Source organism: Loxodonta africana, chromosome 25 (assembly GCF_030014295.1).
Source record: "Loxodonta africana isolate mLoxAfr1 chromosome 25, mLoxAfr1.hap2, whole genome shotgun sequence".
NCBI lineage: Eukaryota > Metazoa > Chordata > Mammalia > Proboscidea > Elephantidae > Loxodonta > Loxodonta africana.
The window spans coordinates 37,252,135-37,278,891 of NC_087366.1; the positions used below are offsets into that span (position 1 = coordinate 37,252,135).

At 37.0% G+C, this 26,757-nt stretch overlaps 1 protein-coding gene across 13 annotated transcripts in view; it reads right to left on the minus strand.

Annotated features, from left to right (window-relative positions):
* Nucleotides 1–26,757, minus strand: part of LYST (lysosomal trafficking regulator) — a 194,043-nt gene that overhangs the window by 131,185 nt on the left and 36,101 nt on the right. For 11 of the 13 annotated variants that reach the window (XR_010319418.1, XM_023549297.2, XM_010591029.3 and 8 more), the window contains 9 exons: nt 18,809–18,899; nt 15,026–17,108; nt 12,169–13,198; nt 10,408–10,569; nt 8,821–8,977; nt 6,856–7,082; nt 6,280–6,346; nt 4,078–4,187; nt 2,053–2,479 (listed from right to left, as the gene is read on the minus strand). Coding sequence is in view for 12 of the 13 variants with exons in the window: in XM_023549297.2 (XP_023405065.2) it covers nt 2,053–2,479; nt 4,078–4,187; nt 6,280–6,346; nt 6,856–7,082; nt 8,821–8,977; nt 10,408–10,569; nt 12,169–13,198; nt 15,026–17,108; nt 18,809–18,899 (4,354 nt within the window). In the remaining variant the exon portion in view is untranslated. Of the gene's footprint in view, nt 1–2,052; nt 2,480–4,077; nt 4,188–6,279; nt 6,347–6,855; nt 7,083–8,820; nt 8,978–10,407; nt 10,570–12,168; nt 13,199–15,017; nt 17,109–18,808; nt 18,900–26,757 lie in introns of those variants that run through there. The other 2 variants (XM_064276698.1, XM_023549302.2) reach the window with 2 other exon arrangements.

Sequence of the window (26,757 nt, forward strand, 5' to 3'; positions counted from 1 at the left end):
CTGAAAAACACTGATTATTTTAAGAACTACTGCCCAAGAAATATGGAGAACTCATTCCTGATGTGACATTAAAAATAATTAAATAAAAAGTTTCTCACACCAAATATGAACTTGTAGAAATACGAGACTAGAAAAAAACCAGTTTGTGCCCAGGAACAATATAGTAGGCACATTGCAATTATATCTTAATTTAATGCTCACAGCAATCTTACTAGGTAAATATTATTATCCCCATTTTCAGGGTAAGGGAACTGAGCCTCTGAGAGGTTAAATAACTTGCTCAAAGGCACACAGTTAGTTTAGTGGCAAAAAAGGATGTGACATCATTGCAATATTTTCATCACTCTTGAAAAATTTTTATGTGTCTACTATTTTTTAATGTTCTTCCACATGTTTATGCAAAATCATCTTCCTAAAATATATGTCTTCTAATACATCTTTATGATAAGAATTTTTTTTTAATTCCCAAAACTTAATTTTCTCAGGTCACTGTATACATTTATTCATTTTGTAAGACGGTTTACATTGTGATTTTCCCCACTAAAAAGACAAGAGAGCAATTTGCATAACTTACAGTGTGGTAGTGACGCTGAAGTTCTAGAATTAAATACAGGTGGGTTTAAATTCCTTTCCATCACTTACCAGCTATCTAGCTTGTTCATGCTTTTAATTTCATCTGCAAATACAGACACTATAAGCACTTACCTTCTGGAATTACTGGGAAGATTAGAAATGTGTAGAAGAGCTGAGCAAAGTGACACACATACAGAAAGCATTCACTGTACACTAGAGAACATCATCATGGACACTGTTGCATGTAGTATTTCACGTCTTTCAGAGCTAGCAATTGTTATTGGCAAAATTCAATTCACAAAGGAAAATTCTGTAACTACCTGAAACATTACAAATTATCTGCTCAGATTAAAAAAAAAGCTTGGCTTCCTAGGCTAACCCATAAAAGTACGTAAGTATTATACTACTCTAACAATGTGGATTCTAACCACCATGTCTAGCAAGGCGTCTGTGGGAAAATGGATTCAGAGCTCTAACTCTGGATGTCAGGTGACATTTCCCACCACTTCTATCTTGACAGAGTTGTTAGGATTTTTCTTTCCACCCATAGGTCAGTGGTAGAGGACCTCCCCTGGCAACAGGATGCTAGTGAAGCTTTGTATCCTCAAGTAGAGGCTCAAATAGGGTGAGAAAGCTTTGTGGGATGAAGAGCGGAGGAGGCCAGCACCTCCAGGTAAGTGTAAACCCCTAAGCATCTGTCTCAGTCAGCCATTTCACTCATTCCAAGGACTCAAAGAATTAGCCTACCGGCTTTACTTCCTACCACCATAAACTGCTTTTAGTGTTAACAGTTTCTGTCTGCCCTAGCCATGTCAGGAACAAAATGCAGTTTTCTAAGAGCCTAATAACAATAGTTCAGTGATAGGAAGGACTGGAATAAAAGTTATCATAACTGACACTGGCCCAAGGAGCCCATATCATTGTCATGTGCCTCATACTACCACAAATCATCTTCTAATTACTTGAAGAACAACTGATGCACTTCAACAGTCTGTGACAAGCACTAGGAGAGAGGCACTGAAGTAAGAAACAACATGGGAAGGACAGCCTGAAAGAAAAGGAGATGAAATGGGGCTGACTAATAGGAGCTGGGAAACAGGTGACAGAAAGACAGAAAAGTGGCTCTAGGGTTATCCTGTCCTTTTTTCACACCAGGAGTCACCCTAATGCAGCTATGGGACCAGGGAAGAGGCAGGAAATGGGGCTGCTGGCCCAGCAGCAGCAGTTGTACACGTGGTGTACCTATGGAGGAAAAAAGGGGACCGTCCCAAAATGGCAAACGTAGGGCAGGAGATGGAGTTTTTAAGGCCAGCTGACAACCCAGGCTTTGGTAAGTCAGGGCCTGCTAGCACTAAGTAAAGGCGTTTAAGGTGAAGGACATGTTGAGAGTAAGTCAGAACTTGCTTTTACTGTACTGCTCAACCAAAACTGCCAGTTGGGAAATCTAAGTGTATAAATCAGGTGGCTCTGTCTTCATACCTGTTCCACCAAAACTGCTATCCCATACAATTGCTGATTTGTTTCTTTTCTTCATCTTCTTTCCTTTTTCTATGAGACTCTCAGTCTCATGGCTACACTCCACATTAAACCACAAGGACACACTGAAGCCCTCCGCCAGGTGTGGCCAGCAGTTTTGCCCCAGCAATGGCAAGTGGATTGGGGCTATGTGCCAAGAGGAAAGCAGCTGGTGGGGAAAGTTTTCACTGTCAGTCTCTTTCTTGCTCCGAGAAACTCGTGCTCTTCTCAATAATGCCACGGCCTTACTGTTCAGAATTCCAAGACCCTTCTGTGATGAAACACCATTGCTTACATTTGGGGTATGCAGTAAAGGGAAGGTTAGATACTGGGAAGGGCACATGGAAATATCGGTTTCAACAATTTTCAGAATACCCAGAAGAAGAATTTCCTAGAGAAAAAGAGAAACAAAATGTTACAGTCATATTACAAGTTATACAATAATCTTGAAATTCAGGTTACAAATGAAAATACAAACACACCCACACACATCATGAGCATTCTTGTTTAAATCCTTATATCATTAAAATTTTCATTTTTGTGTAGTTAAAATAACATGAGAAACAAAAATTTTGTTTATAAAATATATAATAATCTCCTGTGACTAGTTCACTTTAAATGTTTTGATGGTAAAAATCTAAAATTTATTAGTTGGTTTTAAGTGTTATAAATTAAATGTAATAATTACATCAGGAATCATTTCTACCAAAGAAAGATGTTTATTTCCAAGGAGAATACAGCTCTGCTCTTAATTATTTTTTAATGAGGGATATATTCAGAGGCCTTACTAATTCCCCAAAGTGAAATAATGTTTTACTTATAATTAGAAGATTTTTGCTAAACTGGGATGTAGAATGTGTACAGAAGATGAGAGGAAATGAGTATTTAATGACTAAGGAGACAAGTAAGAAAACAGAAAAGATGAACTTGGAACACAATGCCTGACTCATATGTAAGATGACAACTAATGGTGATTATGATAATGAGAAATAAACTTGGAAAAAGTGAGATATTCCATAAATACTGGTCAGTACTCAAATATCTACACTAGCAGTTTTTAAACCCCGTTCCACAGAGGTCCATCAGGGTCCACAGGGCTGGGGTGGGGTAGTGAAGTAGGCGGGGCTCTGGAACCTCCAGTCCTGCTCCAAACAAGTGTAGCTCCAAGGTCTTCTCATTTTATCTGCTTATGCTTCTAGTTGAGATTTCATTATAAAAATGGGCTTCCCAGCAAAGAACAGTTTAAAAGCCACTAAGGTGGTTCAGTGGTAGAATTCTTGCCTTCTATGCAGGTTCGATTCCCACCCAATGTACCTCATGTACAGCCACCACCCATCTGTCAGTGGGTGCTTGTGTTTTGCTCCAATGTTGAACAGGTTTCAGTGGGGCTTCCAGACTAAGATGTACTAGGAAGAAAGGCCTGGCAATCTACTTCTGAAAATCAGTCAATGAAAACCCTACGGACCACAACAGTCCAATCTGTAACCAATCATGGGGATGGTGCAGGACCAGACAGCGTTTCATTCTGTTGTGCATGGGGTCTCCATGTGTCAAGGGCCACTAACACATGGCAGCTAAAAACATCAACAACAACAAACTACACCAATGGAAAGAAGTGGTAGAAGATAACTAGTGAATGGATAAGAATTTTTTAAGGATAATCCCAAAAATGATTATAATTACTCATAAATAGGTTTTCCTTAGTAATTAAAATTATTTTTCATTTCTTAAACACAAAGATTGAGGATGAGGTAGGATAAAGGGACTATGATCTCAACGATATGCCTGGTTCGCCAAAACAAAGTATTGAAAATGGGGTTAAAATACGTACAAATAGTAATATAATTGAGTGCTTCACATATAATAACATGGAATTGACTGTATAACAATTACCACATAAAAAGAGGCAGCTTAGTGATTTCCAGATAATTTAAAAATACATTCTATTAAGGTATACATGAAAAAAAATTAAAACTGCAGCATATTTACTGTACAAGGAGATTTCTCCAGAAATATCCTCAAAAGAAGGGTTAGGTCTTCCGAACATGTTCTTGAACTCATCAAAGATACCAAAAGATCCACCAGCACTCTCTGGCATGCTAAATTAAAGAAAGACAGAGGGGAAAAATTAAAGCCATTACATACTTCAGTTAAAAGGATCAAAGACAACCGTCACATCTTGAATGGATTATAAACAATCTAATAATTTCAAAATTTGTTGAAATAGCAGCATGACTAAATGAAAACCAACTAACCAACTGACTAAAATCCACAACAAAACCATTTTTCTTAAAGATAGGTTAACTCCAAGTAAACTAAAGGCATCCTTTAAAGAGCATAGACAAGTGCAGTACTTGTTAACTAAGTAGATATCCAATTAGATACCATAGTTTGCTGCCTTCTCATCTTGAAAATGTTTAAATTATATCACTTTCTAAAAAGAAAGTTAGGTGACAGAAATATTGAAGATTATATAAATACTTAAGTAACACAAACAATTTAGTTTGAACATTTTATTTTTCTATCGTGAAGTTTAGCATAAAATATCAATGGTGGTATGTAAATTCACACAACTTTCTAGAGTAGAATAACTAATATTTGTAGAGCACATGATAGTATCCAAAGTATTTTTATATACATATTCTCAGCTGATAACACACACACAAGCATACATACATACACACACACACAAAACACAAATTAAATATTATCTCCATTTTAGAGATGATAAAAATAATGCTGATATAAAACTTGAGAAGTATCTTGAAGGATGAGTGAGTTTCAAAAGACCTGGAGGTCAGAGAATAAAAGTCATGTTTAGGCAACGTATTTTGTAGAAGCAGTGAGTTGATGTAGTAGCATAACATTTGGTATAGTTGGAAAGATAACTAGCAATGAGCCTATAAAATAGCATGGACTTTACCCTGTAAGTAACATGAATCCATTAGGGGTTTTTAAGTAGGGAAGTAATAGGATAAAAATAAAGTGTGTGTGCTTATTTTTTATTTTTTCAATTCAGAAACTGACAGGCTTCAGTTCAAAATGGGGGAATGTATATATATATATTTGTTTTTGTGTACTACTGAAAATTCACTGAACTAAAAGTACGGAATTACAGAAAAGCAAAAACCCAACAGCAAAAAGGGTGGGGACAGTGAGCACTAGGGGTGCATCAGATGAGAGGTTTTAAAATACTTCTTCAAGATGGAGATGTAGATGGATGAAAGAGAAAGCTGCAGCCTAGAACATCTGAATTACAAGGAGGGTCAGGGGAGTGAGGAGCCAATGTGCCAGTCTGAAGTCTGGAGGGAGAATCAGCAGGTACCATAAAGCAGTAAATGATGCGGAGGGAAATCTCTTCTTTACAGTACAGTTCCAATTAACAAATGTAGAAGAAATGATGGAAATAGAAAAATCACCATTTGGCAAACACCACAGGATTGTTTCAGGCAAGGATATTTACACAGTCTCAATGTATCTCCACAAGATAACTGTTCAATACAAAGGGACAGATAGTACTTTACAATGGAGAAATCTAGCAGACACCACCTTCATCAAGTGGTCATAGTCAGCACCACGTTATGAAACATACTGACATGGTATGCCTCCTGATATGAGGCACTGAGAAGGGCAGAACATCACTTCTGAGATACTTCTGCCACAAATGCATACATAACCTGAATTTAATCGTGAGGTAACATCAGACAAACCCAAATTAACAGTTCATGAATGTTAGCTTTAATTCTCTAAACTAAACTAAAATTTAGGTTTCTTGTGGTTAGAAATCATAGTATAATTCATTATGAATCTCTCAAACATTTGAGAAAGTACTGAGAATAGGCATTTAATTAATAGCTGATAAGGCAGCAACCTAGTGATTAGAATGGGTTACAGCTCCTGCAATGTCATTTTTACCTATAAGACTCTGAACAATGGACTTAATTCCTTGTAATCTAGCTTTACCTCTCTATAGAGGTATTTATACTATGTCTCCTTAAAAAAAAAAAAAAAATTTTTTTTTTTTGAGGAACAAATGAGAACAAATGTGAAGAAATGAGATAACGCATATAAAGATGCTTTTTAAACCCACAGAGCAGTATGCAAATGGAAGCCATTATTATCAACTCTTCATTTCACATTATAAGAAAGTAATGTCAGTGCTATTGTTTAACATTAACAGTTTCAGCTCACCTTGGAAATCAGCATCGGCCTGAATTAAAATACTTAAGAACCCTCCTAACAGATTTTTCACAGTTCCCTGAAAATTAAAAAAAAAAAAAGAAATTAAATTTCTTACCTCATGAAAGCATAAAGCAACTTTAATATTCTAAAAAATTATTTGATAAGTATCAATCATATGTAAAGTATATAAATATTGAAAAAATGGGAAGAATGTTATGTGTAAGATCAAACATAATTTTCATTTTCTTTTTCACAGTGTTTCTGTATTTCCTAATTTTTTAAAACAATTAGCATACATTAAAATTAAATGAAATTTTTAAAACACAACCCTTTCTCAGAAATACATTAGAATCCACCACTGGTTAGCCAATGACAATGTTAATAATTTCTTTGTTACTTTAGAGAATTACAGAATTAAAAGATTTTGAAATACCACATGTAGACTAAAATACACTTAAGGTATCATAAAAGATAAGCAATCATCTTGAATAATCTTCAGACGAGTTGGGATGTAAATAAGGAGATAGGTAACTGGATCATGAGTCTGATAAATATCAATCACATTTAGTTAGATGCATCTTTTACCTGTTGCATGAGCAGAAAAATATTCTTTTCTTTCTGCCTGATGATTTTCAAAAAACTCTCGAAGACATGAGTAAGCACATCAAGTTTGGCTTTGCTAGAAGAAAGTAAACTTAATTCCAGCATACAAATCTCTGGATATATTATTTCCCCTTGAGTGAGGTTTTCAAGGAAGTAACTTGGACAGCTTGATGCACTGAAACCTTCTGCCTCAGGCTTTAAGTCTACCCCTGAAACAGAAAAAAGGAAAGTGTCTTTTTATTCCCTAAACACTGAATAAATAGTTCAAACCTTATTCATCATTTAGAAGATCTAGCGGCAAAAGTGCTACTCATAAGAAGATGCTCACAAAACCTTTTCCTAGATGACTTTTGATTATGGTATGTATCCTGAGGAAACCCTGTTGGCATAGTCATTAAGTGCTATGGCTGCTTACCAAAGGGTTGGCAGTTCGAATCCACCAGGCGCTCCTTGGAAACTCTATGGGGCAGTTCTACTCTGTCTTATATAGGGTCGCTACGAGTCGGAATCGACTCGACGGCACTGGGTTTGGTTTTTTTGTTTATATATCCTGAATGATCAAATCTTACAGATATTTTGAAGATTAGTGAGTAGCTTTAAAAGTAATTCTGATGTTCACTAGAACTACAGATATTACCAATAGTAATTTTTATAGAATTGATGAATTGTGATATAGGTTTAACATATTCCTCCAATGCAACTGGAAAAAAAAATACTATCCCAAACTTTCTGACCCCCAAATCCCTAAATCAGAGGGTGGTTCAATTAGCCTGTCCATATCTCTGTGAGAATAGGCTTGGCTATTGGTCGAATGAATTCTACACTTTGTCTTCTTCATAGTGAGAAACAGACACTGTCTCAATGAATTTGAAAAAATTTGAAAAACTTGACTAATATGCTCTTAAAAGAGACTGCTAGGATTTTTTTGTTTTGGTTTGGTTTGGTTTTTTATGTTCATATAGTTAAGAAATTTATAAATTTCTACCTAAGCCAGAATTCTTTAAATTGAACTCTAGTTAGCAAATTTATAAAAAGGAGGAAATCTGCCATTATAAAATCACACCTATACTATGATAAAGCCAACTTACCATTAAACCAGTATTTTTTGAAAAACCATCTGTTATGGGTCCATAAGGCCCATTAAGTAAAACATCATTGATTATTTCCATTTATTCAGAAAATAGACTTTGGAAAAAATAAAGTACTATGAAACTTAGTGAAGACGGACAGTGCTGGGGCAGTCACAGGCCATCATATAAAAAGATGAAGCCTTTCCAGAAATTTCACTCTGGTCAATCCATCTTTTTCATTTCACCCAAGTTTTAAGAAAAAAAAAATTTTTTTTCTTTTTTTTTTTTAAAACCCTGAGATAAAGGATCAGCTGCACTGTAGTTCCATCCTAAGGGCAAGCTGGGCTGCGGTAAACTAAGAAGAAAGCTATGCTGCAGCCTCTCTGAATATCATAGAAAGATGTCTGCATTCATTACCCTATTCATTATCAAGCTACCCGAAATACCCTTCCTGCCATTGTTTGCCTGGCTAGCCTCTTAGTTAAGCCTCAATGTTAACGAGACACGTCTTCAGAGAGGCTGCTCCTGACCACTCAGTCACTATCACATCACCCTGTTTTGTTTTCTTCATACTGTTTATTTCTGATACTTGTTTGACTTTCCCACTAGAATATATATAAAAGCAGAGACTTTGTCCTTCATCCCTGTATTCTTAGGTACTCAATCAATGTGATAACAGAATATATCTCACTGTTTTAAACCGCAAATATCAACGGCAGAATTCATTGTGAGGAGCAAATAAAATAATAATGCAAACGCTCTTTATAAATTGTAAGGCCAGATAGAATTCTAAATCGGCATGATTATGAACCACCCAGCTACTGAAGGAACAATCTAACTTGCAAATCCAATCACAAGTGCTTCGGTGATATTTTACCATCATCCCAGCTTTCACCATCCTCAGGATTGCTTTCACTATCTGCCTCATAACCTTCTTCTTCAACGAAAAGTTTAAAACTACAGCCTTGAGAGTCCTCAGTTTCTTCTGAAAAATCTCCAGTCTGGGATGACAATTCTTCTTCAGACTGGTGGCTCTATAAGATCAACATAGTTCAAAGGTGAAAGTTATGACATAGGCTCATTTTTATTAACAGAATATTTACTACTCAAAAGTCATTTTAAGGACATCTTCAATATTTTCTTTAAGATAAAAATCTTATTAGCCATTATTAATTATGAAACACATTCAGAAAAATCTCCCAGAACCTCTGACAACTTGATTAACACTTCAGAAAAGGGAATTTCTAAAAAAGATTAAACTATAGGTCATTTCGGTTTTACTGAAAAATAAATTTAAGAAATTTCATTCTAGTTATACGATAGGAAGTGATTAAATATCACAATGAGGTAAAATTATATTTCAAAGTATTTAATGCTGATAAGTATGTATTATTTCTATACATTTGTTTATGGAAAAATATTTTTATACAATTTTTATAAATAAAATGTATAAATTAGATAATCAGAAAAGACATGAAAAGTTTTCAAAAAGTTTAAAGATTTTACAATGTATTTGTCTATATGCAAGCATCTCAGAAACCAAGAGTTCTAGCATTAATTTCCTGTGTAATATTTTGTAGCATGAAATTTTCCTTTTCTTATAAAAATGTTACTAATACCTTCACATTAGAAAACATTTTCACTTAAAGGGGTCCAGAGTACTTTATCATTGCAATATCAATGAAAGGCAGAATAAATTAAGTACTTTAACATTTTACCAACTGATTTAGTAATATGATGAAGGCATTAATCACTATTTCAGTAAGTTTTTATGTTATGACAAATAATAACAAAATATTATGGCAAAACATTATAAAACATCATATGGCTAGATCAAGGAATTAAAAGAGAAGTTATATAAAGATAAAGGATAGTTATCAATTAAAGGTAAAAGAAACATGAAAGAGGAAAATGAACTAAATATGCACTAAAAGTTTTCAGAAAAAAATTATTTTAAAAGTGCTAATACGAACAACTAAAAAACTATGATTGCTATTTTCTATAGCATACTAGTCAGTTTTATGTTGAGTGGTTTAAAATTAATGTAGAAGGTTTTGGAAATATTAGCTGTATCAATATTGGGCCAGTTAAAATAGCTTAGTCTTCATCATTCCTGAATTATCATTTAATAAACTATCAGTTACATGTAAGACTTACCAATCGAAGAATACATTTGTCTTGCTGAGAGCAATTCTCAGTAACTTTCCAGATTCAGTGAAGAAAAGCATGTCATATTGTTCTCTTATTGAACCTATTTTTTATGAGATAGGGCACTGACTAAATACTATCCATCCCAGATGAGCAGGCATGACCCATCACACTCACCTGACCAAATCCTGGTCCATGTGTTCTAGTCACATTCATCAGTGTCCTCATCCCATTGCACGTACTCTGCCTCTGATAGTCATACCCAAATAACAGCACTGAGGTTTGCTTGCCCCCAGAACCTGTAAGTTACTCATACCTTCTCAGTCGTAGCATCACTAGGTTCAAAATCTGCTGAGTGATTCCCCAGGGCAACTCGAAGCAGGGCATCAAATAAAGGCTTTGCTAATTCTGTTTCAGTCACCTTTGACTGGAAAAGATGGTCCCTCATTTCAAGCAATATATTTTCCACAGACAAGTTCTAAGGTAAAATAAAAAAGACTAAGAAAATTAATAATATGACTAAAAAAAACTACGCCATGACAAAATAAATGATAAATATTTACAAGTAGAAAGCTAGTCCATTTATTTGTAGTTGATATGAAACTAAAATGACTGTATAAATATCTAACTCTTACACAAAAATCCTTTATGAAATACTTTATTCATCTTATTTGTTTTTGAATTTCAATATACCTTAGATAAATGAAACTGTCTATAAAAAATTTTTTTTTAAATTACCTTCATCACACACACACAAAAAGATCCCTTGAAACTTCAGAGAGTTTTGACTAACCATCTCTAGATTTTACAAATTCTTTTTTCTTAAAGATTCCTTAAGGTTCTATGAATCTCTTCTAATCCTCTCTCTCTCTTCTTTACTCCTTCCCTTCTATCCTTGATGGGACCTCTTGCTGCTTGCCTAAATCCCCATGCCAGGTGATGAGACCATAAAGATGGATAAGAAAACTGACTTCCTTGTAAGGAATTCTTGGTCCAATGTAAGAAACACACATACAGAAAACACAGTATGTTTATAATACTAGTGCTATAAACAAAGTTCTCTGAGAATAGAAAAAGGAGAAGGTGCATGGGACACCTGTCAAAAGTGTCCCAGAGGAAGGGATGTATGAGATCAACAGTGAAGAACAAGTAGGAAACAGCAGACAGAGAAAGACAGGGAGAGAATACACCAGGCCAAAGAGCATGGAAAAAAGTACATGGCACAGAATGGCACCTTGAGAACCAGTCAGCTCAATATGGATGACTGCAGCACAGTAGTGACGGCAGGAAATGAGGCTGAACAAGGAAGTGAAAGCAAGACCAAGAAGGGCATTGTATGCTGTATTAGGGAGTATGGATTTCAACTGTGAGCAATGTGGACACATCACAGTTTTTTAGGCAGGAGCCAATATGGAGACAAAACTAGAGTAGGGAGAGCCTGCTGACTGAGAGAGGAGTAGGGGTGAGTTATTAAGAATGGTAGGGATCTGTCATGTTAGAAGGTTCCTGAAAAGCAGGACCTGAGACTGGGGATTCCTATTGCAGTGATTTATTGTTGAGACATGTTCTCAGGAGAAATTTGTAGAGTGTGAGGGAAGCAAAACAGGTCAGGGGAAGATGCTTGGCAAAGAAGTGGTTTCAGGAAAAGACTAGCCTCAGACTAATCCCGTGCGAAGCTCTGGAGCCTGAACTGTACCGTGGAAACTGTCCCCACGCCACATCCACCAGTCACTGCCTACCAGCATCCTTCCCAGGCATCTTAGGTAAGGTGTCTCCCCTAGACCTAGGACAATCCTCCAGAGACAGGTGCAGATGTGAGCCCTTAGCAGGAGCTGGTGGATGGGTGTATCAGCTTGGTTAAAGGGCATGGGCAGGGCACCCACCAGAATCACACCAAGACTGTGTAAACTCTGGACTAGATCATACTCTCCTGTGTGTCCCCCACAGTGTCAGGTGTTGTGCTAAGCATATAGTATCTTCTGAAAATCTAAAATCTTTGGAAAAACAGAATCACAATAATTTTAAGTTAAAATTTTTAAAAAGACATATTGCACAATAGCTAAAGACAAATTATTACCTGATTTGGTAACCCCAATTCCATCTTTTGTTGAGTAGTCCTGGCACTATGTAGACAGATGGCCAGAAGGGCTTCCAAAAGTCGTATGCTCTGAAGTGAGGTCTCATTTTCTTGACTCGTAAATACCTTTGCATCCTTAGAAGCAACTTCTGCAGCTGAAATTTTTTCCACATTTGTGGGAAAAATCTGCTGTGACTCTAATTTACCTAAACCATCAGCACTCTTTCTTAGGCTACTCAGTTCTGATGGAGTGGGGTCAATTTTTACAGTCAAAGATAATAAATCTTCCTCTATAGCTATCTCAGATTGAGAAGTTCTGCTTAAAGCTTGGCTTTCATTTACATTTATACCTTCCTGCTTTTTTTCTTGTCCTTCTTCATGACTTCTGAATAGTTTATGTATTACCATAAATATTAATTTATGACACACTTGGAAGCCACCAAGCCTATAAAACTGCTTCTGGAAGACTGAGCTCAACATGTAGATCCAGCGGCACATTGACCAAATGTCTGCTGCTTGGTGCATGTGTTCAGGAGAAGGCAAGGCCAGGCTCTCAAGAGATAAGGATGGCAGCATATGACTCAAAGGCTCACTTGCTGTACTGTCATAGCCAGAAGTATCTTCTGAGTCATTGGCGGAATCCCTATCAGATTCTGCTTCTTTACTCACGCATAAAAATGCCACACAGAGAAATAGGTTTATTGTGTTGATATGAACATCCTGATTAACAGTCTTCCATTTCTTTGGATAAGCGTCTTTGAGGTCAGTATAAAATTTGCTGAGGCTCTGAGGAGAATCTGAATAAACTTGCTGGTTATGAAAAGAAGTACCTACAATTACAGATGATGACTCCTTCTGTTCGCTGTCTAGCCCATCAGTACCTGGAACTGAAGCATCTTTCTGCTGTTCCCCTAGGCTGATTATCAGAGTTTCAAATGCTTTGAGGGAATGACTTCGAATACCATCTAAGTAATTTAATTCAATTATTTGATTTACTCCATTACAACTTAAAAACAAATTTCTTATTGCCCTGTGAGAGAAAAATAAATAAAAGATTTTACATAAAGAATATTAATACTTGTAAATAGGTATATGTACAATTTAAACACAACATGGCTACACCTGGTATATACTAAACACTACCTAATTTGACTCATCAATTATTTAGCTAAAGTTCTTCATTAGATATGCCCAGACCCTATAGTTACTTTCTGCATCCTTCTTCAAACACTGCATATATATATATGGCTACTACAGCATTTAAAAAAGAAAGGATTACAAGCATCCCAAATTGAAGCAGTTTAGGGAAGAATATTTTTCTCCAAATGTCATATTCACCATGAATTCTAAATGCCACAACTACCATGTTTGTTTGTCTGTTTGGTTCCTGCAAGACTTTTTGCTTATTTTAGAGCTGTACCTAATAAAGAGAAAGAACCAAATTACAGTGCTGAAGATGATGTCCAGCTCTGTCTCAGGCTGAAACTCATGGAACTCCAGATCATTAGAAGTCTAGTAACAACTCTAACATAAATCTGTTCAGTGATTCTCAGCCCTTATTTTGCAAAGATCCAGGTTATCCACAAATATGCCAAGGAGTTACAAAACTTTCAAAACAAATTCAGTTCTATTTAAACAAATAAGGTCAGAAATATAAAATTAAAAGATTGTAAGGCAATTATGTAACATTAAAAATAGCTTAAAGGAGTTGTATTAAGATGGACAAATAATGCCACAAATGAAGATGATGTTATATTTTAATATAAGAAGTTTTTGAAATGGCATATGCAATAATTTGAGAGATCAGGCTACTTTTCATAAGCAATTTTTAGTTATAAACTTATATTTTAAATGTGCCAGATTTAACAATCACAAGTTTAGAAACTCACTGGTGGAATTATAGGTAATATTAATCTTTTAAGGAGCCCTGGTGGTGGCGTGGTTAAAGGGCTTGGCTGCTAACTGAAAGGTCAGTGGTTTGAACCCACCAGCAGCTCCGTGGGAAGAAGATGAGGGAGTCTGCTTCCGTACAGATTACAGCCTTGGAAACTTTATGGGGCAGTTCTATTCTGTCCTTTAGAGTTGCTATGAGTCAGAATCATCACAATGGCAGTGGGTCTAGTCTTTTTTGGGGTGTTATTAATCTTCTTTTTATTTATCTGTATTTTCTAATTTTTCTACATATGTTGCTTAAAAAATATGTTGCTTAGGTAATAAAATATAAATATGGTATTTAATCAGTAACAATCCCCTTAATTCTGCTGCCTCAATAATTATTATTTTATGTATGTACATATTTTACGTAGTTAATTTAAATAAGCATGCCACATTTTTAATTTTGCATTTTTACCCATGAATTATTATAAACATTTTCTCATATTCTAACATAATATTTGTAATGATTATTTTTAATGACTAAAAATAATATTCCATCAAGTACATATAATTTACTTAGCCTTGTCCACTGTTGGATATCTGTGCTGCTTCCACTTTTTTTTTCCCCTCAGAATGTATTTAGAACTTGCCCTTTTTTCACTAGGAGATTAATATCAATGGCTCTATCCTCTCCTTTATAACCATGGCAGTAAAAACAGACAGACAGACGGATATAAAGACAGATAGATCAATTCATCGATAGATAGATGGGGGAAAAAAATTCTGACCTGAAAATGGGAAACCTGAAAATTGGAACTTTTTTGTTGTTAAACTAAAATTAAATCCTAGAAAAGAATAAAGAGTAAAGACAGTCACATTTATGATGAGGCCCCAGAGTTATCAAGGTTAGAAGTTCAAATGCATATACTTTATCGCACACCCAAAAACATCTAAGAAGGAAAAAACGCACATACATACAAACCTGGATTTCAGCAGGGTGGGCAGGGTTTTTAAGTAAATCTCAAGCACTTCCTGAGGCAAACACTGGCTGTGATGGCTACACACGTGAGTTCGAGCTGTAGTAATGCTTAGGTGCTGACAGTGACGAGCTAGCTCAACTGCTCTTTGGAGCATGAGATTAAATATATAATTATACAATTTCCACTGCACAACTACATTGCCCTTCTGGATTAAACTGCAAATGTGATTTGCAATCTGTATGCTATGCAATTTGTCGTCTTCAAAAACAAAGTTCTGATAAGTCTCTAATGCATTCCATTTCCACAGCAAGTCTTCAGACCCACTGCTGGGCAGGATCCCTTGGAATCTGTAAGAAGGGCTGGACAAACTTGATGAAGATTCAGCATCACATGTGTTGCCCTGCAGTGTCTCTTCTAACTTGGCCAGTTGATCAGAGTAAACTGTACAAATATTGCAAGCTGCTTTCTTAATTTTTTGCGATATCTCTGCTCCTCCTAACTGATCCAAGATAAGTTTGTTAAGAATATTCAATATATGCTGCTGAAAATTTTTCAGTGCTGGCAATTTAAAAGCATGGAGCAAAGGAACGATTACAGATTTGGGATCCATACAACAGCATATTCCGACACTATGAACACCTGATAGAATCTGGACACAAGTACTGCTCAAGGACACCTGTCGTAGTAAGTGTAAGCACTGATGAGCACACACTGCAATACAACAGCACCGCTCAGGATAATAAACGCCTCCGTCTGCAGTCTCTTCAAATGGGTTTTTGGACACCTGGTTTTTAAAAGCCGAAACCGGGAGACCTGAGAGATCTCTGTGGTGATGCATAAAGTGAGAATATTCGCAGCGTCTGTGCCTTTTCCTTGTACACACTGAATGATGAAGTTGCTCTGATTTCACTTTTTTGACAGTGCTGATTATTTTCATCACACCATTTATCAAGGCTTTCAAATGTTCTGAGGCCTCCGCAGGGACTCTCTCTCTTAAAACCAGCCATTCCATTTGAAGAACTGCTGTTTCAAATAAATTAAACCCATGATGTTGAATGAATTCTTGAAGCAAGTCCATGGCTTGACTGAAGTAGAAGGGATCTGAGGCTGCACTTTGAAGACAACAGATCAGAATCTGTAGAACTCCTTCCAGAAGCTCAGGCAACAGAAGGGCTCTGTGACGGTATTTTGAAAACACAAAATCTTCCCGAACCTCCTGTAGTGTTTTCTTTTGTCTTGGTGCAAAAGGGTCAGGCTGCTTTTCCAGACAGGCTCTAATTTTTGAAGCTGCCCTAAGTAACTCAGTTAAATTTTTTCTAAGGCTTTCGGGCATCGTCTCTGCAGTACTAATATCTACTGACATAAGATGCAGCACTGTTCGAAACAGCATCCGTTGAATCAAAGCCACCGGTTCTTCAGTCCAACCTGCAGAAACCACTTGATTCTCCAAATTGTTGCTTAGATTACAACAGTCCCCAAAGCCTGCAAGGAATTCAGTCAGCGTGGGCACTACACTGGCTGCTAGTGCAGAACTATGATTCAAGGTTATATCAAACTTACAAACTTTCTCTAATAAAGATAACAAAACACGGCATAAGTCAAATGGAGAATTGTTCATGTTACTGATAACAGACAAGGCAGCTGGCTCAGTTAAAATGTCAGTGTTTGACTCCTGTCTTGGAATAATCTCTCTGGAATTTTCTAAAGCCATGGTATCAGGAGGAGTCTGTCCTTCTTTGGTTGCTGAGTGGTCGACTTCAGCTGTGAGGTGGTCTTCTTTAGGAGGCTGTGTTACAAAATGCAGTAGCAGATGAGGCCTCCTGTGCTTATTCATTGTGATACTTTTTTCATCTGAATTGGCTTCTGAATCTGAAGTAGAGAGCTGTGTCTTTCTTGCATCTCTTATAGAATAGCGATGGGTTGTTTTACGCTGACGTCTGCTTTTTGGAAAAATGTTTACTTTTGCAGAAACCTGACCACATGGGGTACTTCCTTCTAAATATAATTTGTCCTGAGGAGGTCTTTGTGAACTTGAGATCTTTTCTTTGGTCAGGATTATATCAGCTGAGAAAGGCAGATTAAAATCTAAAGAAATAAAGAAAGAAAACTTAGAATTCCTCAATATGTTTTAAAATTCAATTCGTATAGGCAATGATTCCCTTATTTATCGCCCACTTTGGGAGTTACTTTTGCTTCAAGACTGATTTCCTTTAGCTATTTGTTATGACTCTGGGTCAATTTTCTCCCACATTATCCTTCTCACCCCAAACAATAGGTGGTATAAACTCAAAGAATACAAAATGATTTGGAAAACAGCACCAGGAAAGAACATCTGATTTAAAACCATGTGTCACATTTTAACTCCAACATAAAAGACTCTTTAGATTATCTGATATTTAGCGCTATTGTTCATACCATTTTACAAATCTCTTCCAATGGTACAACTAATTAAGTTACAAGGGTAAATATTATATTCTCAAACATAGTAGTTTATAGCCCTGATATAACTTGAGAACTTTAAGATTTTCCAAAATTATTTTAAAATCATATAAACTATACCAAATGTTCTCCAAAATTGAGGTTAAAAGAGTTCTTTCAAAATATTTAGTGAGCATTGTGTGTCATGCACTGAACTAGGGACCAGGTACAGGCATCACTGTTTCCTCCTCAGTGTCTAGAATAGGGCCTGGCATGTGGTCAGCCTTCAGGAACTATTTCTAACTGAAAAGACATGAAATTGGTCTTTCCCTTTGCAATAAGATATACCTATATGAAAATAATATTGCAATTTAGAATGAATGAATAAAAAATTGGAAATAAACATGTGCACTTTAATTAAGAGAAGAACAAAATGAATAAGGAGGGGGTAAATTAAAAGGAGGTTGATAAATTCCACCAAACTGAAAGAGGCAAGACAGACAAATTTTCCAAAAGAATGCTAATTAGACTTCTTAAGCAATTAACGATCTGTGAATTCTACAAATTCAGAAAAAAATTAGAGCAGAGGGTCTACGAGTCAACGAATAAACAGTAAAACAATATTACAAGTGCTAAGATAACTCCTTAAAAAGAGAGCCTCATAGCAGAAATTTATTAAAAATACATACATGGCATTAAAATACAGAAGAATTTTTATTTTTTTTTATAATAACTTAAGGCTTAAACCTCAAATAGTTCACAGTTCACACATCCTAGAAAGGGTCAAGGGAGAAAATTGTTAATCCTAACACTGAAACACTTAAATTAAGATCGATGTACTTAATATGACTACTATACATATGTTTTAGTCCTTTTCAAAATCAGAAGTTAAAAATACACATTAACCTTAATGTAATAATGCTATACAACATTGAGAAGATATTACTTCAAACGTTTCCTTTAAAAGCAACATTAAAAAACTAACTTCAAACAAATATTGAGGAGTCACTTCAGTACTAGTACTATAACGTAGTATTTAAAATAAGCAAAAGATCTTTAATTCTTTTCTTCAAAAATTTTCACTATTCATTTCTCTGACACTATGTTAAATCTCTAGATTTGCTCTTTGATAAGTGTTCTTCTTCATGTATTTTTCTAATTATTATCTCCTTCAAATAGCCTCCTAAGAAGCGCCATAATTTTGTATTATTGGAAGCAATGATGTTTGCTTAAAGGACCACGCTAATATGTACTGTGCTGAATCTGAAGCTGTATCAACTCTTCAGACAGAAGTAACTTTTTAATGGGATTTTTCCCCCAATGAAACTTTGATAATGTAAGTGATGTGACAAAGGAAAGAAACCTACCTGTCGCCTTTTCTTCTTGAACTGGGATCTTCCACACCAGTGGTAGGAGTGAAAGAAGAAGAGTAAGGAGTTCTTCTCTACATGTTAATGCCTGTGTTAGAAACAAGAGTCTTTCATGTTCTGAGGTTATGAGACACACCAGTTCCTAACTTCTTGTCTTAAATTGAACCCCAAAACCTTGTTCTTCACCAGTTGCATCTGAGAAGCTAAGAATCAAATGAACATATCTTAAATCCAATTAAAGCTGTGATATTTTTCAACATATAAACTTTTCAGCGACAGAAGAATGTAAGGGTATTTGATGGTATTTGGCACGTTCTTGCTAATACATCCAAAAATAGCTGTTATTACCACCAGGCACACTGAAAGAATTCATCATCTATAAAAGAACAAATTCACTAGGTGAAAATGAAAAGTTAAGCCTGTTAATTAGAAAAACAACATGAAGATACTAGAAAAATGTAAGGTCTTCATGCAGTTTAACGTAAAACTCAGAACACAATCTTAAAAAGAGAAACTGACATAATTAATAAATAATAGTAAAAGACTCATTAGTGAAGGTAATCCAATAAATATTTACTGACTGTACACTATGTTCACAGGAATTACTGTCTTAGCCTTTATGGAGGCTATGGTTCAAGCCCTGGATAAGGTCCTCTCATTGGGTACATAAAATACAACAAATAGTTACAGGGAACAACAGAAGGCACGTAGCATGAGTTAAGAATCCAGGAATGATACAGGCACTCAGTTTAGGAGTTCAGAAAAGGAACAATCATTAGCAGTTAGAAATGTGAGGGTAGGGCTTGGGCTAGAGAGCTAGCCCTAGATGGATGCCTGGACATGCATGGTGAAGGACTTAATTCAAGTTGAATCCCTCACACCAATCAATGCTGAGGGTCAGGGTAACACAATTAGAAAGACCCGCAGGGCACTGTATAGAGGACAGAAATGCAGGGGGCAGGAGGGGAGCAGTCAGTGTCAGGGCAGGGAAAGTAGGGAGACTACTGGAATTACAACAATCCAGATTAGAGATGATGACGGTCTGAAGTGCTCTGACAATAGAAGGGAAAAGGAGGCATATTTGAGAAACTACAAGGTAGAAATAAAATAACGTGCAGCTGATTATTATGGGGCATAAAGGAGAAAAGCAGTTGACATTATAGCAAAGGAGACAGAAAATAATGAGTACAAATAAGAACATTTCAGGCAGAATGCCGTGCTATGAAGAAAACTAAGCAGGGAAGGGAGTGATGAAAAGTGGGACATTTTAGGCAGGGTATTCAGGTTGGGCCATTTTTCTTCAGGCTGGGCCATTTGAGCAGATACTTAATTGATGAGAGTAAGGCATCCATGTAAAGATTTGGAAGGGCTCCTGGCAGGTATGTAAAGGGATGGAAGGGTTTGGCTTTTTCATGGACTAGCAGGAGACCAGTGTTGCTGGGGCATAACAACAGAATGTGCTAGAACATGAGGCTGGAAGGTATATGTCAGAAAGGCGGGCAGTGCCAGATCTTGTAGGCCTTATGGTCTTACAAAAGAGTTGGAATTTACCTCAAAATATGGCAGGAAGCTTTCGCAAACATACTTCCCAGGCTTCTCTCAGAGCATGAACTCCAGGGCTCAGGCCTACTAGTCCTCACAATCACCCCCATTTTCTGCCACTGTCTAGTACATAGTTGATGTTCAGTCAACATTTACTGAATAAACGATTTTAAATTCTGGAAGCAAAGTAGAAATGGTACTAAAGAGCTTCATTTCCACTTGGTTTACTTCAAAATTAACAAGACTACAGATGCCTGGATAACATATCCATGTATAGCTCACACACAGAATACACCTCAACATTTTAAGATGCTAGTAAAAATGTACATGGTCTTATAAAAAAATGTATATCAATTTTTAGCATTCATCCTGTAAGAGTCCTCCTCTGAGTCTTTGTAATAGACTTAGAGGATGACCAATAAAAACATTTCAGTGGAGCTTATAGAAAACTTAAGGGTCTGTAAGAAGTGCTGCAGACATGCTATCTTTAAAAGACCATTTAGCCCTTGCTGCACAACAGTACACTGGCAAATCATCACTGTGCTGTCAACAGGCATTCCTGTCTCCTGGCCTGGCTGACACCACTGCAGTGGTCTGGAACATCCCTCACTCCTCCCACTTCCTAAGGGCTCCCACACTACCTTCAAGGCTCAGCTCCAGCAACATCTCTTCTGTGAGGCTTTTCCTCCCATACCAACCAAGTGTCTTAGTCATCTAGTGCTGCTACAACAGAAATACCACAAGTAGATGGTTTTAACAAAGAGAAATTTATTTCCTCACAGTAAAGTAGGCTAAACGTCCAAATTCAGGATGTTAGCTCCAGGGAAAGGCTTTTTCTGTCGGCTCTGGAGGAAGGTTCCTTGTCCTCAAACTTCCCCTGGTCAAGGAGCTTCTCAGGCGCAGGGACACTGGGTCCAAAGGACATGCTCTGCTCCCTGCACTGCTCTCTTGGTAGTATGAGGCCACACCCCAGAGAAACTCCCTTTACATTGGATCAGGCAGGTGACCTGAGTAAGAGTGGTGTTACAATCCCACCCTAATTCTCTCAACATAAAATTACAATCACAAAATGGAGGACAACCACAGAACACTGGGAATCATGGCCTAACCAAGTTAATACACACATTTTGGGGGGATCATAATTCAATCCATGACACCAAGGTTACTGTTTTCCCGCCTCAGGACTTCTGCACTTTCTTTACTTCATGTCTGTTGCCCATTTCACCAAGAAGATGAGTTCTTAGAAACCATGGGCCTTTTAGGTTTTGTTTTTTGTGTCCTCTGTTACAATTTCAGTCCTTAGGAGGACACCCCTCGCCTTGCCCCTGCCAATACAACAGAGGGGGAACAATTCTCTGCTTCATACTACATTACCATCATCTCTACTACAATTCTTATCAGGGCAGCTCTCTCTAACCTCTGGACCTATGACTTTTTTAGGTTATCTTATATTCCCCGGTTCATTTATTGTGTCTAGCACCAAAGAAACCACATATGTAATTCTGTCTTTTTGGAAATCATCTTTTTCTTTTATTTGTGGGCAGCTTGGCAAATGAGAACTTGCAGCCCTCTGTTTCAAACCAAGCTCTAGTTTTATCTTCCAAGGTCCTAAGTGCATACAACAGTCACAGTATCCAAGGAGGTGGGGACACCCTCATGGCATCTAAGCAGAAAGGTCCATTTTACCATGCCATAAACAGATCCATGCCTGTAGCTATTCCTAGACTGTCCAGCCTACAGAAATCTGTCAGTATCACACCACTCCTCATTTAATACTTGTATTTTTATGCCTTCCCTTCTATGGTAAAATTTATGATCATATTATGCCTCTTAATTCCCCATAGCAGTAATAAATGGTAAAATCACTCTCATTCAGGTATTTTTTTAATTCAGTTCAAGAAATATGTTTTACGTACCTACTAGTTGTCAGGTACTGTCCTTTTCATAACTCTATTGTTTAGGCTGGACTATATATTAATTGCCTATGCCAGCCATGTAGAAGTAGTGGTGGCAGAATGAGTGAGAAAGGGCAAGAAAGCCAGGGGGTAAGGCTCAGATCCCAACCCACACCAATGTCTAGGAAGCTGCAAAGGCAAATGGTACTAGATCAGTGGGCTTATGGGCCCCTGATTGCATGCCAAGGAACATGGACCACATCCGGAAAGTGACAGGAAGTTACTGAAGTTATTTTAACTGATATTACTGGTATTACTTTAAATCAATATCTTGACATGCTAATTAAATTTAATCTTCCTGGCATAAACAGAAGCCTAATGTATGTGAAACAGCTCTGGTGGCATACTGGTTAAGCGCTCAGTTCCACAGGAGAAAGATGTGGCCGTCTGCTTCCATTAAGATTAAAAAACCAAAAACCAAACCCACTGATGTCGAGTTGATTCCAATTCATGGCGACCCTATAGCACAGAGTAGAACTGCTCCATAGGGTTTCCAAGGAGCACCTGGCGGATTTGAACTGCCGACCTTTTGGTTAACAGCCATAGCACTTAACCACTATGCCACCAGAGTCTCCCCATAAAGATTACAGCCTTAGAAACCCTATAGGGCCTATTCTGTCCTACAGGGTCATGGAGAATCAGAATCGACTCGATGGCAGTGGGTTGGGTTGGGTTGGGTTTGGGTATGTATGCGTCCTTTACTTAAGTCCTCTATTTCTTCTTTTAGGTACGTGTATACACATATACATGAAATTTTCTTCATTAATACTATAAATAGAATTCTTTTTTATTTTCTTGCTTTATAGACACAGTTAAAGGAAACTTAATATAAGTTTGTCTTATATTCTATAACTTCACTGAACACATTATCACTAACAGTTCTGGATGATTTTTTGGATTTCTCTGCACATGTCCCTTAACATATGATATTTTTATTTTTCCATCTTCCCCACATTTAGCGCTCATTAATTTCATATTCCACTCTACCACTGTGTGTTTTTAAAACATGATAGCAAACAAAAATAGTAATAAAGAGTTATGTTGGTCCTATTGTAGAGCTGCTTCTTAAAAATATTATTGGTTCGTTTACTCTTTGTGATACAAAGGAAGCCCTGTATTCTGAATTTGTTCTTAGAACTTCTGTGAAGAATACATAAATCTTATCAAACGTTTTTTGGTTTCTCAGGATAGTTATATCATTTGCACTGTTTTTCCCATTAATGTGAAATGTTATGCTAATGTTTTTTCTTGGATTAGACAAGGGTGAGGCAAACTGTTCCTGTAAAGGGCCAGAGAGTAAAAATTTTAGGTTTTATGAGCCATACATGGTCTCTGTCACGGTCTTTTTGTTTTTTTTTCCAAAACAACACTTTAAAAATGTAAAAATCATTCTTTTAGCTCATGGGCTTATAAAAACCTACCAATGGCAGCAGGATTTTGCCTACAGTCTGTAGTATCCCCTGCCATCCCCATTCCCATCTTCACTCCACCCCACATTCACATCCGCATCCACCCCCACTCTAGTCCCCTCCAGCTGTTAAATGGCTGCAATACACTTTGTTAGAAAGATTAAAGATGGTATCAGCTAGACAAAAGTACAACTAAGAATCTTGAGGACAGTATTCCACATACACCCCATATGCCCAAAGCAGAGAGCAGTCTCTTGAAAACAATTAACAGATGTGGCTTTTGGAGCATGTAGTGAACCCCATTAAGAACCCCATTAAGATTCAGAGGAAATGCACAACATTTTTAGTAAAGTTGTACTGTTAAAAAATACTAACAGCTACGATTAAAAGCGACAGAAAGAATTCAAAATGAAGATGCCTCTGAGTCCCCACCTTTCTATAGACAGGAAAGAAGGCGAGAAAGCTACAGATTATGGAGGAGACAAGACATCTCAGAGCACAGAGCCAAGGGTCCTAGAAAACCATGGACCTGAGAAACACATCCATAGAACCAAAGCAAATTCTGGCCCCAAAATAAGAGGCATGACAACATGTGCCTGACTAGACTTCAGATCCACTATGGATCAGTGACTGCTATATGCCTCCTGTCACTCTTCTTGTTGAATACAAGTATTAATTCTAGTTAACCTGGCCCTATCCCATCACTGTACATAAGATATGGGGTGGGGGACAAGGGGCAGATAACTTAGTTTTTTAATTCACAGGTCTCTCAATGAAGAGGAGCTGCAACCAAAGTGCTGCACCTGGAAGGCTTATTTGCATCCAGAACTACTGCTTGAGATCATGGACTTTAAGCCTGATGTCATGATGGAATGATATTCTGTGAGTCCTGGGAGAGAATGAATGTGGGAGGAATGCAAGTAACTGTGGCCAGAGAGGAGACCATAGTATATTAAATACAGCCACAAATTATATACACTTCTTTCTACCAAGCGCTGGAGTCAATTTCCCCATCCCTTGAACCTGGGCTGGCCTTGTGACTTGTTTTGAACAATAGAATAAGACAGAAGTGATGCTGTCTGAGTTCAGAGCCCAGGTCTCAAGGGGCCTTGCAGCTTCCCCCCTAATCCTCGCGGAATGCTTTCACCATTTATGTAAAGAAGCTAAGTCCGGCCTACTGCAAGATGAGCGGCCATGTGGATGAAGACTGACATAGCCTGGCTGATAGGCCCGTCCAACAGCCCTCAGGCAATCTGCCAACTAATTGCAAATTCAGAAGTATGCCTCACTGACACCACATGGGGCAGAGACAGCCATCCCAGCTAAGCCCTGCCCAAACTTCCAATTCACAAAATTATGAGCAAATAAATCATTGTTGTTCTGTGCCACTAAATTTTGGAATGGTTACATAGCAATAAACCAATATACTCACTGTTCTATTTGCCTGGGTATACCAAAAAACAAACCCGTTGTCGTCGAGTCAATTTCGACTCATAGCAACCCTATAGGACAGAGTAGATAGGGTGGATAGAGTTGATAGGGTTTCCAAAGAGTGGCTGGTGGGTTCGAACTTCTGACCTTTTGGTTAGCAACTGAGCTCCTAACCACTATACCACCAGGGCTCCAATATTGCAACTCGGGGCTTGAATTTTTTCTTCAGTTCTTTCAGCTTGAGCTATGCCAAGCATGTTCTTCCCTTTTGGTTTTCTAACTCCACGTCTTTGCACATTCCTTTACGATAGTCTACTTTGTCTTCTTGAGCCGCCCTTTGAAGTCTCTGTTCAGCTCTAAACTAAGATGCCAGAAATCAGAACAGTGGTTGTATTGCTGCAGGGGAAAGGAGGTTGACTGGAAAGAGGCATAAAAAACTTTCTTGTGTGATGGAAATGTTGTAAACATTGAATTGGGTGCTGGTTACATAGGTGTATATACTTGCCAAGACGTACTCAACTATCCTATACATTTTAAATCTATGCATTTTACTAAATGTAAATTATACCTCGATAAAAAGTTATGTTTAATTTTTTATATTAAATGCCCATTAATAGAGCAAAAGGACTGTAGTGGAAAGGCAAGGACTTAAACTGCCTCTTCCCCAGAGTACCCAAGAAGTACTCCTACTCATAAGAAGCACAGATATAAAAGCTAAACTTCCTCTTGAAATGTATAGCTTTGTTCCTAATGTTACAGCTCCAACTTAAATGATTAAATCCTGTTCAGTAAAATTCCTCTTAAAGATGCAAATTTCTCCGTTTCCTGATTTACAGAATTAAATGTTGATAAATAAGCCTGATTTTTTAAATAGCTACTTATTTTCACTCCAAAGACTGCTTCTACATTCCTACTATCAATGCTGCAGGTATTTTAAAAAGTTAGTGGAGAGGAAAAGAGGGGGCTAAAAAATACCACCATAGGGAAAAAAAAATTGCAATTACAACTTGAATGATTTCAGACATTTAATAATACATTAAAAATTATTTCATGACCAAAAAGAGAAAGCACTGCATTTCGTAATGTAGAATAAGATGACTTTAAATAATCAAAGTTTCCAAATTAAAATCACTACACATTGCCTAAAAAATACTGTTTCTAATTTTTAATGTATAGAAAAGTCCAACAAATATAAAAATTAAATTACATTTATTTAGTCATACAGTTAACAAATCACATTCATCAAAAAAAAAAAATTAAAAATAGAGGAAACTTCAACTGTCTTGGAAAATTCCATGACAGCTGGACACTATCATGAACAAATGCTTCCTGACTTATATTTGTTAGGTTCTTTAGCTTTTTTTTTTTTTTTTTTTAGCTTACAGTAAAAACAGGCACTCACTTGAGACTATGTTGGCATCTCCTGCCTGGAGGGGAGATGAGAGGGTAGAAGGGGTTAGAAGCTGGCGAAATGGACAAGAAAAGAGAAGAGTGGAGGGAGGGAGTAGGTGGTCACATTATGGGGAGAGTAATTGGGAGTATGTAGCAAGGTGTATGTAAGTTTTTGTGTGAGAAATTGACTTGATTTGTAAACTTTCACTTCAAGCAC